General features: G+C 42.9%; 1 protein-coding gene across 1 annotated transcript; it reads right to left on the bottom strand.

Moving 5' to 3' along the window:
* Window positions 1-79: 79 nt before the first annotated feature.
* Window positions 80-14,115, bottom strand: ace (angiotensin I converting enzyme (peptidyl-dipeptidase A) 1). Its single transcript, XM_057038072.1, has 25 exons — window positions 13,436-14,115; window positions 10,469-10,633; window positions 10,276-10,363; window positions 9,709-9,852; window positions 9,411-9,602; window positions 8,443-8,540; window positions 8,163-8,332; window positions 7,840-8,063; window positions 7,610-7,754; window positions 6,778-6,876; window positions 6,260-6,382; window positions 5,962-6,167; window positions 5,709-5,845; window positions 5,294-5,452; window positions 4,461-4,548; window positions 4,186-4,329; window positions 3,897-4,088; window positions 3,582-3,679; window positions 3,290-3,462; window positions 2,160-2,383; window positions 1,934-2,078; window positions 1,671-1,769; window positions 1,431-1,553; window positions 1,100-1,290; window positions 80-589 (listed from the first exon to the last, which is right to left on the bottom strand). Exons 1-25 carry the CDS (start codon window positions 13,661-13,663, stop codon window positions 387-389), a joined length of 3,858 nt encoding a protein of 1,285 aa, XP_056894052.1. The 5' UTR covers window positions 13,664-14,115; the 3' UTR covers window positions 80-386.
* Between the last annotated feature and the right edge of the window lie 456 nt (window positions 14,116-14,571).

The following is a 14,571-nucleotide window of genomic DNA, read 5'->3' as shown; positions in this document are numbered from 1 at the left end:
CAGTAAAACAGCTTTTAATTCATCTGTGATGGTAAAAGTGTATCCTGTTATTCTATTTTATTGAAACACGCAGGCAGAATACATATTTACTGTTTTTAATTGCATGAATGCAAAGCATCCAAAAACATTTTTTAAAAAGCCTTCACAATTGTTGGCAATACAAGCACTCCTTTAAAACATTTACTCTCAAAATTTGCAAATAAATTACAGAACTATCATTTTGGCATAGGCAAAATTTTAAGTGCATGCCATTGACATTGAGACAAAAGAATTGGACCAAAATGACACTGACACTTGTTGACACTGTACATTACACAAAAACACTGATGTTCTCGCCGAGGTCGGTGCCGCAGTGGGACAAGCCTCACTGAAGCTAGCTAGTCTACTCACTTTATCTCCATCATGGATATAGATTTTTGGGGCTTTTTTGCCTTCCTGTATTTATAGGCCATAAGAATGGTGGTCAGCAAAAAGAGCACAGCCAGGACCAACAGGATCCACTGGCCAGCTGTGGCACCCGAAGCATCCACGTTCATTCCCAGGAAGTCTACTTTATCAGGAACCTTCACTTCCACTTCCTCTGGACACACTGGAATAAAAGAGAGGGGAATAGAATGTGTTTTAAATATATATGAATTACAGCTGTAAATCACCCATACTGATTTCATCATGCGTGAAATTGTAACACTGGTGTAATCAGCTTCTCAAGATTCTTGCTCCACAGTTCATCTTTCTTTTCATCAGTATTCTGCATTCATCTCTTAATATGTGTGAAAAAAGCACATTTTCTCTGTCCCCTCTATGCTCCGGCTCCCGCTTTTGCTCTCCTGCTCAGAGGCTCATCAATCTAATCTGCAAACGTCCCTTCAGCGGGATCTCATCAGTCAAAGCCGAGAAAAGGGAGATTGATTTCACTGTGGGCTGCAGCAGGAGAAAGACAGAATGGATGCCTCTGTACAGCCACATTGTACGTTTTATCTCTTCATCAGGCCAAAACCATTTGGCTTTGAAACAGGAACTCTTCCCTAATGCAAGGGTCCAGAGGTCTGATTTGCTTCAGATGATTATCATAATGTCTGTGTAAAGGTTCTGGATTTACCAGGGCTCCAAGGTCTCCAGTCGTATTCAGGCCACCCAAGAATGTCGTTGTTCTTCTTGTTCTCCTCCACCAGCCAATCAATGAGAGGTTTAAAATACTCCATCAGTGGCTCGGCACTCATTTTTGGTTGGCCGGTGATCATGGCCATAGCCTCTGGCCAGGGCTTGCTGGCGCCTAGTTTCATCACGTCACTGGAAGAGGATCAACCGTGATAGTGTGTTGTAAAGATAATTACACGCATGTGGCAAGCGACTACACTGATAATACTGCACTCTACTGTTGAAATGTCTGTGTTAATTAAATTTGGGCATCATCAACCCAGTTTACTGACCCCAGGAGCTTCCCAGCTTCTTTAGATCGGTAGATATCACAGGTATGAAGAGGCCCAGTATGACTGGCAGCCGCGCACAGGGCCTTGTGGAACTGAAACTGGATGACAAAGCTGACGAAGTACCTAATTGAAGGGAATCGTAAAGTGAAGCACAAATGTGATATGATTTATTGCATTTTTTGCATCTTATCTTTCCAAAATATGTTGAAACTTTTATCAGTGAATCAGGAGTGATTTTACCTCACATAAGGCACGTTAGCAGGGATGTGGAACTTAGCACCTGGGTCAAAATCCTCCTCTGTGCGGTTGACAGGTGGGCACAGGCCTTGATATTTCATCCTGCAATGTAATAAAACATTATCTGAAGTGAATCATTTTACAATCAATTTATTTATTGTTTTAAAATCAATAGTCAGTCTTGAATAACTTTTATGATTTGTTTTTTTACATCACAATAGCCCTTGCACCTTATAATTGTAGGAACAAAGGTTCTTGAACTTTACCTGAGGTTCCACCATTCTTTATTGTACTCAGATGATGAGATACGACCATCAAAGACCTTCCATCTCCATTGGTCCATCAGGTAGCCAAATGGGAGGAAAGCAATCTTGTCAAGCGCCATGCTCAGCAAGAAGTTGATGTCGCTCTCTGGGGTAAGGGACAGAACCACAGAACTCTTGAGTAACAAAGCTTTGCCATTCCGTGCCGCATGTGGCTGAAGTTACACACCAGGGTTGTTTTCCACTTTGTCCAGGAGGCCGATGCTCTGAAGATGTTTGGGTGTGGACACAGATAGGGCCAGGACATCGCCGATGGCCTCGTGGAAGCCAGGGTTGGCTCCATCACGGAAGGACACAGGCTGGTCTTTATACTGCAGAAAATACTGCACGTGGCCCATCTCATGGTGGACTGTGATCAGGTCGTCCATGGTCACAACCGTGCACTGTTTGATCCTGGAGACAAATATCACAGTTTAAAACTGAGGGCATTAAATCTCACGTATATGGGATTTTAGTTGGCTCACTTTGTGTGACTCTTCCACACCTGAGCGTGTCACACTGCACTGAGGTTTATCACCTGACTTCCTGTTTTATTTTGAAAGGTTTCTCCTGTCTCCTTTCAGATCACTTGTCCTTCCCTCATGTGTTACCTGGCTATTTTACTTGGCTGCCATTTTCCAAATCAAGAGTGACCTTTCACTTGTAAATGTTGTAATTTAATTGTAATATCCTAAGTAACCTAAGCTCCCAAAGTTATTTTGTTTTCCTCCATTGGGAGTGATTTTGATTTTGAGATAGATTTTGTAGAGCCTCCTTTTTGAAGGAGCGATTTTGATTTGGGCAATCTTTCACAGGGTTATTTACTCAATCAGGGATTCGTATTTTACTGTTTTATAGCATGTTTATTTTCTCACTTTATAGTGAGGTTAATTTTTTCTGCTTAAAGTTGGCATTTGCTGTTAAACAATCTCTGCATCTGACTCCTGTTCAGGCCTGACGGGGTTTTTGCTTGACAAACAAATACTTTCTCAACACATTACACCTTTGTCCCTAGTATAAAATACTGAAGAAATCCCACAATGGTTGGATCAAGTAGTCCACTTAAGTTGTGCAATCACGTTTACACACCCATCCTTGCTTGTATACACAATGTCACCTGATAAAGCTACAGAATCCCCATCGTTGCCTCAGTGTGGTCTTTGATTTCTCCCTGACCTCCCCAACTTCCTCTTGCAGAGCTGACTAGGTGGAGTCAGGCTCAATTTAACTGTCTAGACATGTCTTCTATTTTCAGTAGACTGATAGGAACTAACAGCTTTTTAACTTTGCATGTTGTCATGACAACAGCGGCGTTTTTACCTGAAGTCTTTTCGGTTATAAAAGTCCCATGCTGAAGCGTGACACACCACCTGACGCCCATCAGAAGGTTTCTCCAGCATCGATTTGTCCCAAAACTCTTGAGGCATTGGTTCCAGACCAAGTGATGTGAAAAACTTGTCTGATTCCTGGAACATTCTGGTGGCGTTCCATTTCTGAATGAAGAAAAAGCATTCTGACTGAATGAACTGTTCATTCTGTTCCCATCTGCTCAGAGCAGATCATCCTCCACAGTTGATACATGAGTGTGGGCTCTTAATTGATGTTCATTCACCTGTGCCTGCATAGCTGGGGTGGCATCGACCTGCGTGGCATCTGGGTAGGGAATGACTAAATCCATTATTCCAGACCAGGTCTGTGCCCACATGTTGCCTAAGATGACAAAGGACGATTTAGGTTGTGACTCATCCTTAGTCTTATTAAAACACGAGGCTTCTGACTGAGTCAACCGTGACATGTTATGGGCTGAAGCCGACCCAATGTTGACGGAACAACAATAGGTCGTCCTACATTTTAGATCCCTTAAATTCCACAGTGAAAAAACAACTTAAGTATAGATTTGACCAAAGGATCTTTGTCATAAATATACCTAGCAAATGAGCAGGGATGGGCCCTTTTAGGTTGATGCGTTCAGGGCCATACTTTTTGTACAGTGCCCTGCGAACGTATGCGTGCACGTTGTGATAGAGTGGCTCCAGCTCCTTCCACAGGACCTCCAGGTCCTGCTCAAAGGTAGGGGATTCATACAGGGAACGCCAGAATGCTCCGTTGTCAGAGTGACCTGCGAGCACAGCCAGGGACGGAACCATTCATCAATGAGGAGCACTAAAATCCTGAATGTGGGTGTGCGTGTAAAACGACCCCTACAGAGGCCATACCATTGAGTGTAGCCGCTTTGTTGGCCAGTTCAACATATCTTTTGTAACCCTGGCGAAGCACTTTCCCAGCAGAATCTCTCCATCCTTTCCAGGCAAACAAAAGCTCATCATAGTCCCTGGACTCTGCCATGATCTTCTGAAGATCTGAAACAGAACTCTTTCCTTTACAACGTGTTGCCTTTCTAAGAGGGCATATATTGCTTTCTGGTCAAACACTTATACATTTGTTTTACGTTTCTTTTTCAACAGGCAGACACAAGGCTTCAGTTTCATACCTGGATCCAGTGGATGGCATGTCCCATCTTCTCTGCAGACAACAGCTACACTGTAATTGGCTTCCATGTTGGACAGGAGGGTGTTGAACTGAAAGGGGGAAAAATATTAGCAACAAAGAAAACCTGGTATATGGTTTTAGTAATAAATATAACCAGATGAAGGATTCATAACCTTTAAACAGAGACTGGATATGGCTGCATAATGAAAGAGCTGTAAAATGTATAACTAAAAAGATACCAGCAACAATTCCTATTAACCTGGTCATGTATTTTACCACTAGGAAATCTGGTTTAACCTGAATTCTGTTGAAGAAGTTGTGTTCACATGCAAATCTGGCATTTACATGACATGGGTGCGTACGTGCGCATGCGTGCGCGTGCGTACGTGAATGTGTGTGTGCTTGTGTGGATGTGAGTGTTTTTGTGTGTTACCCTGTTTCAAGTTTGTGCCGGAGTTACTGTGTGTACCTAGTTTGGTTCCCATGACTACAGGTTCCATCAGAAACTTTATGTGACAGTGTTTAATGTACATTATCTGTGGGGTGTGTAACACCCTGACACACACTCTGCTCTTATCCTACCTTGAAGTTGAAATGCATCCACTTTAATGGATCTATGTCCAGGGTCATGTAATCGCTACCTTTTGTATATGCTGGAGTTACCACAGAGGTTATGTGTGTTCCTTAACTGGGGTGCAGCCAACAGGAAATATTTTGTGTCTTTTGTTCATGTGTTCATAGACAGCTGACACTTCACCACCAACCAACACAACTATTTGTGTGTCCAGAACAGTTGTGTGTTATGAAAGAAAAGGTAAAGATTTCCCTTCACACCTCTTCCAGCTCTTCTTTCGGCAGTGCTGCCCTGTCTATGTCACTGAGTTTTTCAATGATGCGTTTGACCGAGACGTCCTGGAAGTCGGTGGTGTCGTACTCGCGGGCCCTTTGTCCATACCGCAGCGTGTGAGCAGACATCTCCAGGTTTTTTTCAAGCTAATGAAGAATAACAGACACTTTGAATGTTCTATTTTTTGTTGGAGCATGCTGAGTTAATGATGATTAGACAGATGAGACATGCATATAGATGTTGATTAGTTCCGGATGTTAATTCACTGAGACATATTTAAATAATTTGATTTATTTGGTTGCAAGCAAAAATCAAAGACGGGTTTTTGTTTGATTGTTGATAGGTGATGGCTGAACAGTATTGAGGTGATCATAGTGGAGTCAGTCAGCGAGCTGATCTCACCATCGCATTCTTATTGGCATCGTTGATGTCAGTGTTGTACTTCCAGGAGGCCTCGGTGTATGCGTTCCACACACCCTCTGCCGTGCTGTTGTATTCACTCAGAAATGCTTGTGCATCAACCTCATCTGTATTCATGCCTGAAAGAAGAAGACAATGTAAACAACAGGTTCAACCAGTGGCTGGTACAAACAAGTGGACTCTATAAGAAGGTAATCCATTCATTGTGTGTTAGTAGTTTGGATTTATGGCTCACCGATATCCTCTGGGTAACCCTCAGGAATGGGTGGAACCCAATTAAAATCAGGCCATCCCAAGGTCTCATTCACATTTTGCATTTTGAGCCAATCAGTAATGGGTTTGAAGTATTCCATCAGAGCTGAAGCATTTAACTTGTTGACCCCAATGGCATCTTGAAGCACCTCTGGCCAAGGTTTGGATGAACCAGCCTGAAGAATTTTCCTGGATGATACAATTGTGTTATGGTACATCGGTGCTTCTACAAAGCATTTTATAGATGTTGGGTTTAACAGAAGACCAGTCAGATTACTAACTTCAGAATGGCTCCTGCGTCTTCAGAGCGGTAGATGTCACACTGGTGAAGGGGACCAGTGTGATTCGCTGCCGCACACAGTTTCTCATGAAGCTGGAACTGCAAGATAAAGCTGACAAAATACCTGCAGGGGAGGGATTGGCTCAGTTATCTTTTCAGGATATTACATTTCAATCCAAGCACATGGACAACATTTTAAAATGAGTTTCTTCATCACGCCTAATTACATCAGTTATTATATCAAGAGAGAAATTTGCTGTTAAGTAACTGGGTGTTGTGTCCTATATTGTTAAAGATAAAATCCACGGTCGGGAAAGTCATTATGGAACTTCCTGCTATTGTTGGACTTCTGCTGTTTAAGAATCCCTCTCATGTGGTAATTCACCACAGAGTATAGAATACAGGCACTGATATACAGTAAAGGTATGCATAAGAAAAAAGAGTTATAACCTTGCTGTCTTCTAGAAAAATTGGCTAGAAGTAGAATAGTGAGTGTGTTCACAATATGGTAGTTTCTACCTGATATATGGTGTGTTTCCAGGGATGTGGAACTTTGCTCCAGGATCAAAGTGCGCCGCGGTACGCTTGGTGCCCGGGCAGATTCCTTGATACTTTGTCCTTTTTGAGAAAAAGACACTTGAAACCACACTGCATGAGTTAAATATCAACTGATATCACCCTGTCATTATTTTGTCAATATTTAACAACGATGGCGTGAAACCAATGATAAGTGTCCGTAAATGGTGAAGACCCTGCAGATAATTATTGATATGACTTTGGTTTTAGTTCGCTCTAACAGGGGCAGAATAAGAACATTTGGGGGGAAACTGCATGTGTTCTGTTCACAGGGCTTGAAGGTACACTGGCTCCTTTTCACCAGGCAGCAACCTTGGCTGAAAACCAGTTGTGTTTCCTTAGGCTTGTTTTTATCTTGGAGCCTTGATAATAGATCTTAAATGTGTGTTCCCTCATTAGTTACAGAACTATGATGACATCCAAGGGCAACTTTTATAGGTATCATGCATTGGTTAAAAACATGACTACCATACCCCTCAGGGTCACAGGGATGGTGCTGGAGCCAATCCCAGCTGCTTATGGGCAAAGGCCAGATCCACCACTGGATGAGTTGACCTGTGTGAGCATTTGGGGGTTTCAGTACCTTGCCCAAGGGTACATCAGTGGTGCTTTGAGGGTGTCGTAGCACCTCCCCCTGCTGCCAGAACACCTGCCAAGTTTTGTCTGCAGCAGGGCTTGAACCCCCCAAAACTGAGCGACCACCCACAATTGACCTTCTAAAGATCACTGAATATGATCAAATGCTTTTAAATTTTAAACTCTCCATATTACCCACCGGAGGTACCACCATTCAGAATTGTAGCTCTCAGGAGGTGTGCGTCCACTGAACACACCCCATCTCCACTGGTCAATGAGGTAGCCAAAAGGAAGGAAAGCAATCTTTTCCAGAGCCATCTTTAGCAGGTAGTTGGTATCCATTTCTGAACAAACAATAGGCCCTTTAAGGATGTTTTCCATTCATCCAACTCATTAGAGTGTAATCTAAAGGATGGGATGTTTCCTTACCAGAATCTGAGACTAGAGAGTCCAGCAGCTTAATGGTGTGCAGATGTTTGGGCGTGGAAACGGAAAGTGCCAAGACATCCCCGATGGCCTCGTGAAAGCCAGGGTTGGCCCCACGGCGGTAGCCCACTGGCTGGTTCTTGTATTGTAAATAATACTGGATGTGTCCCATCTCGTGGTGAACAGTTGAGAGCTGCGACATCGTCACCGTGGTGCACTGCTTGATTCTGCAGCGGATGGAAAATTGGTTGTGTTCTATCAATGGTGCATTCTACCCTCAGTTACTCATGGTGATGGTCAGCTTAGGAAATTTCTGCTGGTTTTACCTAAAGTCTTTACGGTTGTAAAAGTCCCAGGCAGACGCGTGGCACACTACCTCTCGATCTGCAGGCTTAACCAGCATAGATTCTTCCCAGAACTCATCGGGCATGGGATCTAAATTCAGAGACGTGAAAAATTCTTCAGCCACGACAAACATATGTGTGGCGTTATAGCCCTGTGGACAGGAAAGAATTATCCAGTTAGCAGACAGACCTGGGATAACAAGGACTTGTGAGTGATCTCGAGAATGATTGCTTTTCCAGCAGCAGTGGAATACACACTTACTTGTTTAACCATTTCGTCGGTCACATCGATGTTGGGCTTGTCAGGAAATGGGACCATCAAACTATACAGATTGTTCCAAGACTGGGCCCACATGTTTCCTGCAAGTGAGGAAGAAAACATAATTAGGAAGGAATTTCCAACCAGCTCGTTGCTCAGAGTGAATCTAGGAAAATGTTTCCTCCACAGCAATGATGAAAAAAGACTTAAGATCACTATCGTATTGTCTAAGAGGGCTAAAGCAATGCTGTTAGAATTTATGATGCCATACAATGTACGCTCATGCAAGAAAGCAAGCCAGTATTTGTGTGTTTATGCTCTGATTAAGCCAGCTAAAACTTCTGTAAATATGAAATGCCTTGCTTTGGAGGTGGAGCAGGCATTCTCACAAGGAGCTGAGGGGGAAAAAATCCTATTTACCCTTTATCGAAGCATGATATGCTTTAGATAAGATAAGGAGGAGGGCCAATTGCTGTAGCCTTGTGTTTACTAGCAAATGATGCAGCGTAAGAGCTGCAACGATTAACTCCTCAGGTTAATGTTCACCTCCAATAAAATACTTCCACAATGCCAGCATGAAAAACTTTCTGCTGACACAGCAGTCCAACAAAAAAGCACCAAGGACGAAATGTCATCAGAATTTGCTATGTTAAAAAACTTGCATGGTTAATGCCACCACAGGACAAAAGAAAATAATAAAACAAAGATCAGTCCATGATGATGACGACCTTGTTAGTTCATGAGGAAATGTTAGGTCCTATCTGGAAATCCTAGTAGGAATGATTCACGTCTATTTTTTATAGAGAAAATGCAACAAAACAAAAAAAACTAAAGTAGATGCATGTTTGTCGAGCAAAAAAAAACAAAAAAAATTTAAACCTACTGATAAAGTGGTGTGTCGGGTGCATTTAAAGACTCAGGCAGCAGACCAGTGCGTCTGTCTGTCAAAGGTGAAAAACACCTGATCGTACCTAGCAGGTGGGCAGGGATGGGACCTTTGAGGTTGATGTATTTGGGGCCGTATTGGTTGTAGAGCTTCCGCCTCACAAAGGCATGCAGGTTGTGATAGAGGGGCTCTATGGTTTTGTAGAGCTCCTCGAGATCCTGCTCAAAGGTGTCACTCTCATACCAAGAGCGCCAGTAGGCTCCAGTGTCTGCGAAACCTGAACAGGAGAAAAACATTCCCTTTTATTTTCCATCCTTTCGGCCAACGCTCCCGTGTGACTGCCAGCAGTGTTCATTTGTGGCTGCTGAAGGTGAGGTTCTCACCATCGCTTCGATAAGCTTTGTTACTGAGCTCCACAAAGTTCTTGTAGTGCTCCCTGAGAGGATCACCGGATGCATTGTGCCAGCCCTCCCAGGCGTACAACAGCTTCTTGTAGCTCCTAGAATTTGCCATGATGTCAGTAAGCTCTGGGAAAAAAATACAACATGAGGAAATATAGAAGGATGCAACGGAATTTTTTAAAAATGGCAGGAAGGCACAAAGGCAGAAAGCCACAGCTGTAAATCCACGTTGTCTGTGAAGGAGTGTATCCTTGTTTGAAAACTCCTCCAAGATTAATAAACCAAGCTCTCATCAGGCTGTCAGCTGGCAGGAATTTCCCACGATTACTGATGACAGTTAAACGCAGAACCATTGTTCACGATCTTTGCAGCCTGCCTTAAAAGCTTTTTCTACGGTTGTATTTTTTTAACCTTCACGGGTTGTCAGTAACACTTCCTTTGGCGACTGCTCCGCACTAATTTTCCCATCCTGATAGTTTTAGTCCTGATCTGTTACACCCCATGTTCAAGACTGGTCTGATCCCAAACTCCAAAACTGCATTTACTCACCAGGTTCGAGGCTCCAGCTTACATTTGGCTGTGGATGCACCTTAGCCGTGGAGTAGATGTTCTCCATGACGCTAAGAATTGTGTTATACTGGAGAAAAAAGAAAGACATTTCTGGTCAGACTCAGATGACCCAACTGGAATGACAAATAAAAACCCTGATTTGACTTTTAGGAATAACGGCTGTGAAACAAACCTTCTCTCTTTCATCCAGGGGCAGATTAGCAGATCCCAAAACTTTGATCTTATTCATCAGTTTCTTTTCAGACTCGGAAAGTGAGTCCAAAGCTTTTACGAAAGTTGTCTTGGCTTTCGACCCCCATGCTGATGTAAAGGCCTGTTCTTCCAGAGACGCATTTACCTGAAGGCAAGAGGAGGAAAACAAAGTATTGTATTGCAGAAATGGCTGAGACTGTCCTGTAGTACACTTTTGTGGCTGAGCAGCAGTGACAGAGTTTATTCTGTTGAGGTCAAGGGTCATCTTAATATGACAGCGTGAAAAATGATCTGCTCTGATATTAGATTGTGATTGTGGCTCCAGCTTGTGGTTTTGTCCTTGTGTTGAGCTGAAAGGATGACGGTTCAAGCAGGATTCCACAGCATTTTAAACTCAAATGGCCCATTCCATAAATTAAGATTATGGCTTCCATGTTTTCCAGGGAGAGAGTAGGAAGCCCTGCTGTCACAGGGGTACCAGTCAAGCACGATGTGGATGGATTAATGGGTTTTTGTCTTTACTGCCAGCTAATGTTGGTCCTCACAAAAGCCAAGAGGAAAGACTGATGACAGATTAGGATCCAAAAGGAAAGGTTTGACCAAAAAAAGGAGGTAAAACCCAGAAACAACATGCTCTTGGATGAAGCCATGGAAAGAGGATTCTGTCAGCTGTTTTTTTTCTACAGTATAAATATTCTTTTTCCAAAAACTGCAGCTGAAATAACCAGCAGAAACTTCATTTCTCAGGAACGTTGATAAAGAAAGTTGTCACCTGTACCTGACAAGTACTTTTCCTTGAGGACCTTTTTTTCTAATTTCAAATGTATTAACGTTAGCGTTAATACACAGCTACACCAGTTAAGCACAGCCCTCAACAATGTGAATAACTAGAAAAAGAGGTTTTATGTTTGGATAGTCAAATGACACTTATGCCACTTAGTAGAAGTAGAAGAGAAATGATTCACATTAAGAAGACTTAAGAGTTGCAGCTTTCAGTGAAATAGTTCACACCTGTTGCATTTTGGCACAGACAAAGGTGTTTTTTTGTGAACCGACCTGGTGAGAGATTAGCATAACGTACAGGTTTGGCAGTTTTGTTATGTAACATACTACGGTAATTCATCCTCATCTCCTTCCTTCTTTGACAGTTTTATGAACTCAAGCTCACAAACGAAGCCCTCTTCCTGGATGACAGGAGCAAGGACAGAAGCCGAACAACCAGATCCAAGGATGATGTGTATGAAAAATGCCTGCGTCAAGTGTTCATTCAGGACCTCTGCGAACACCATCAGCTTTCCTTTTATGGCGACGTGGAAGGTCACAGCAGAGGGGTCTCAGCACACAGGCCTTACTACAGAGTAGTAGGAGTCAAGGCTGCTGACGATCATTGTTCAGATTAATGGATTATCAGTGTGTAACGATATTATTGTGAGGCAACTCCACACAGTTCACACCAGAACATAGACTGAGCTTCAGTGGAAGAGCTGAAATGTAAAAGGCTGCAGGTACTGTCAATGAAACACACATCCTGCGTTAACGGGCAGGACTGCAGCTTCATTCTAGTGATGTTTTCATTGAAGCCTTTCTTATCAGTCTTTTCCAAGCCTTCACTGAAATAACAGGCTAATCTGGTGACAGTGAGTAGAAGTATTAACTCTGACCTCTGTCTCTTTCTCACAATCTCCCTTTTCCTCTCAATATCTTGTTTCCAGCATGCTGCCGTACGGTCCATCTCTGTATTTGCAGCAGTCACAGTGAAGATAAGGATGACACACTACTCTTCACCTCCTTTTTTGGCTGATTTGCGGTGAGATCAGGATGTTGTCATTGTTATACGGTAATTTTTGAACAGGCCCATGGTTACAATAACAGTTTTGTGAACCAATGAGTCACAGTTACATGGAGAAAGAAGCACTAAAGTCCAACCCTGTCACAATTTCTTCTGAGGCAAATGTGATGAACTAAAGCTGGTGATTTATTTGCAATCATTTTAAATGATAATCTGCTTTAATGATATTCTAAAGCATTGAAATGAAAAGTTTAATGATGACACTTGCTGGCAGTTCGTTCTGTGGTTTAAAGACTAACAGGCGTTGATTTTCCCCCAGATTAGAAGCGTCTGAGCTGATCCTTTCTCTGTTTTATCCTCTAACACCCCAGTTTTATTCACAAAGGCATCAACTCATCTCTATTCATCCGTCCACTCCTGTCTTTGTGCAGCACAATTAGGGGATTTCTCTGTGTCGTGGCTGCCAGGTCACATGAGCTCAGTGCACTAATCCACTTTTATCCTATGTGTACACTGTCCTGGTGAAGAAATGGACTCATCAAAAGAAAAAAGTCCATCCTGCTCATCTTTTACCTTTTGTATTGGACACATCCTGGAGTCCTCCGCAGACCTGGATGATGATAGCTAGTCTAAAATGCCTAAAGCCTTGAACTGGGATCTTTTGTTTTAATAATTACTGTTAGTAATTTATAAATATACATGTATGGATTTCATCTGTGGCTCCACCTGTCTCTTCCCTTTTCTTTTCTAAAATCAATATATAATCAACTGCAACACAAATATCTATAAGGCAGATGATCCTGAAGTATGGTAACACATTTGATCAAATATTGACCCATGGATTCTGTCTGGTAGTTAGATGGAAGCCATTTTCATAGACAAAAATACTACAAAATAAGCAGCTAATATCAAAGGATAGCTGATTTCAAAAATATGCATGAGCCCTGGGAAACGAATTTGAAAGGAGAAGATGCAGCCAACACTTACAGAAACCTTCAAGCGGATCTGGCTGCACTGTGTGCACTTCTGGACAGAGATGACTATAGGGGTGATATCCAAATCAAACTGAGCTTAGTTAAATGGAAATGCCTGACTATGCACACATTTAACAGCATTGCTAGCATGTCATCTAAACTAAAGCTCCCGAATCTCTCTTACCTGAAGCTTGGAGTTGTAGTCTGTAATGTTGGTGTTGTAGTTCCAGGAGGCAGACTGGGAAAAGAAAAGTACCTCCTCTGCAGTACTGTTGTAGTCAGCGAGGAACTGCCTTGCTTGTTCCAAAGAGTCTAAATAGTCTGCTGGCTGCCATTCCTCTCTCAGAGCCTCAGAAGGTGCCAGCCCTTGCAGCAGCACAAGGACTGTCCACAGAATCCTGTCCATTCCCATTCCCGTGGCCGGTCACCACAAGAGGAGAAAGAGAAAGCCTGTACACTGAAGGAGTTCACTGGTGAGACTAATCTTCGGTGGAGTGAGCGTAAACCTTCCCCTCCAGCTATTTTCTCATCCACCTAGTTCTCCCTGCCTGTTTAACCTGCCTGCCTTTCTGATGAATGAAGAAAAGTCAATTCAAGTCTCTTTTAAAGTGCCAGTTTAACCCTGCCCACACATAACAGCGATAGACATGTCCACCCCCCAGGTCTCCTCCTCAATATCTCTTCCCCTACCTTTATTTTACCACCCTGTCAGAATACGGATGGCAATTTTCCATCATAATATCCACGTTTCCCTTACTCAGAGCGATGCTAGATAAGATATAGATATAGATAAGATACTGCACACCAGGATAGTGCAAGTGCCTGTCTGCCTGCCTGGACAGTGGTGAAGACTCAATAACCAGCTCTGGAGAGTCTGGGAGGGACTCCACATACTGAGCTCTCAGTCCCCTCCTTCAGAAGGGAGGGGGGGGACATGAAGATGGGGTAATGAAAGAGAGCATGTGAAGCGAGGAATGAAACAGGCAGGTGTGACTGGACTCAAGTCTGAGGGATGCAGACAACAGAAAAGGTGAGAGAGGATTATGAAATTCCTCCTTCTGCATTAAAAACAAAAAAAACAGCAACTGCCAAACCAGTTCTGGTCCTCTTTATATAGAATCTATATTCTATTCATCTGATGTCCAGCAAACATCAGTGATACAGACCAGCCTGCAGCTCATCCAGCTTGTTGGTGTATCCTTCAGATGGAATGTTCCACTTAGCGGTTCCTGTTTTCTGCCTGATGGGGGGGAAAGGAAACACATGGAAACACATGTCCACTTTTCTAGCCTAAGTACAGAGTAAATAAACCCAGCTCAT

The sequence above is a fragment of the Takifugu flavidus genome, chromosome 1 (genome assembly GCF_003711565.1).
Source record: "Takifugu flavidus isolate HTHZ2018 chromosome 1, ASM371156v2, whole genome shotgun sequence".
NCBI lineage: Eukaryota > Metazoa > Chordata > Actinopteri > Tetraodontiformes > Tetraodontidae > Takifugu > Takifugu flavidus.
The sequence above is the reverse complement of the archived record's forward strand: the minus strand, read 5'-3'. Positions and strand labels throughout refer to the sequence as shown.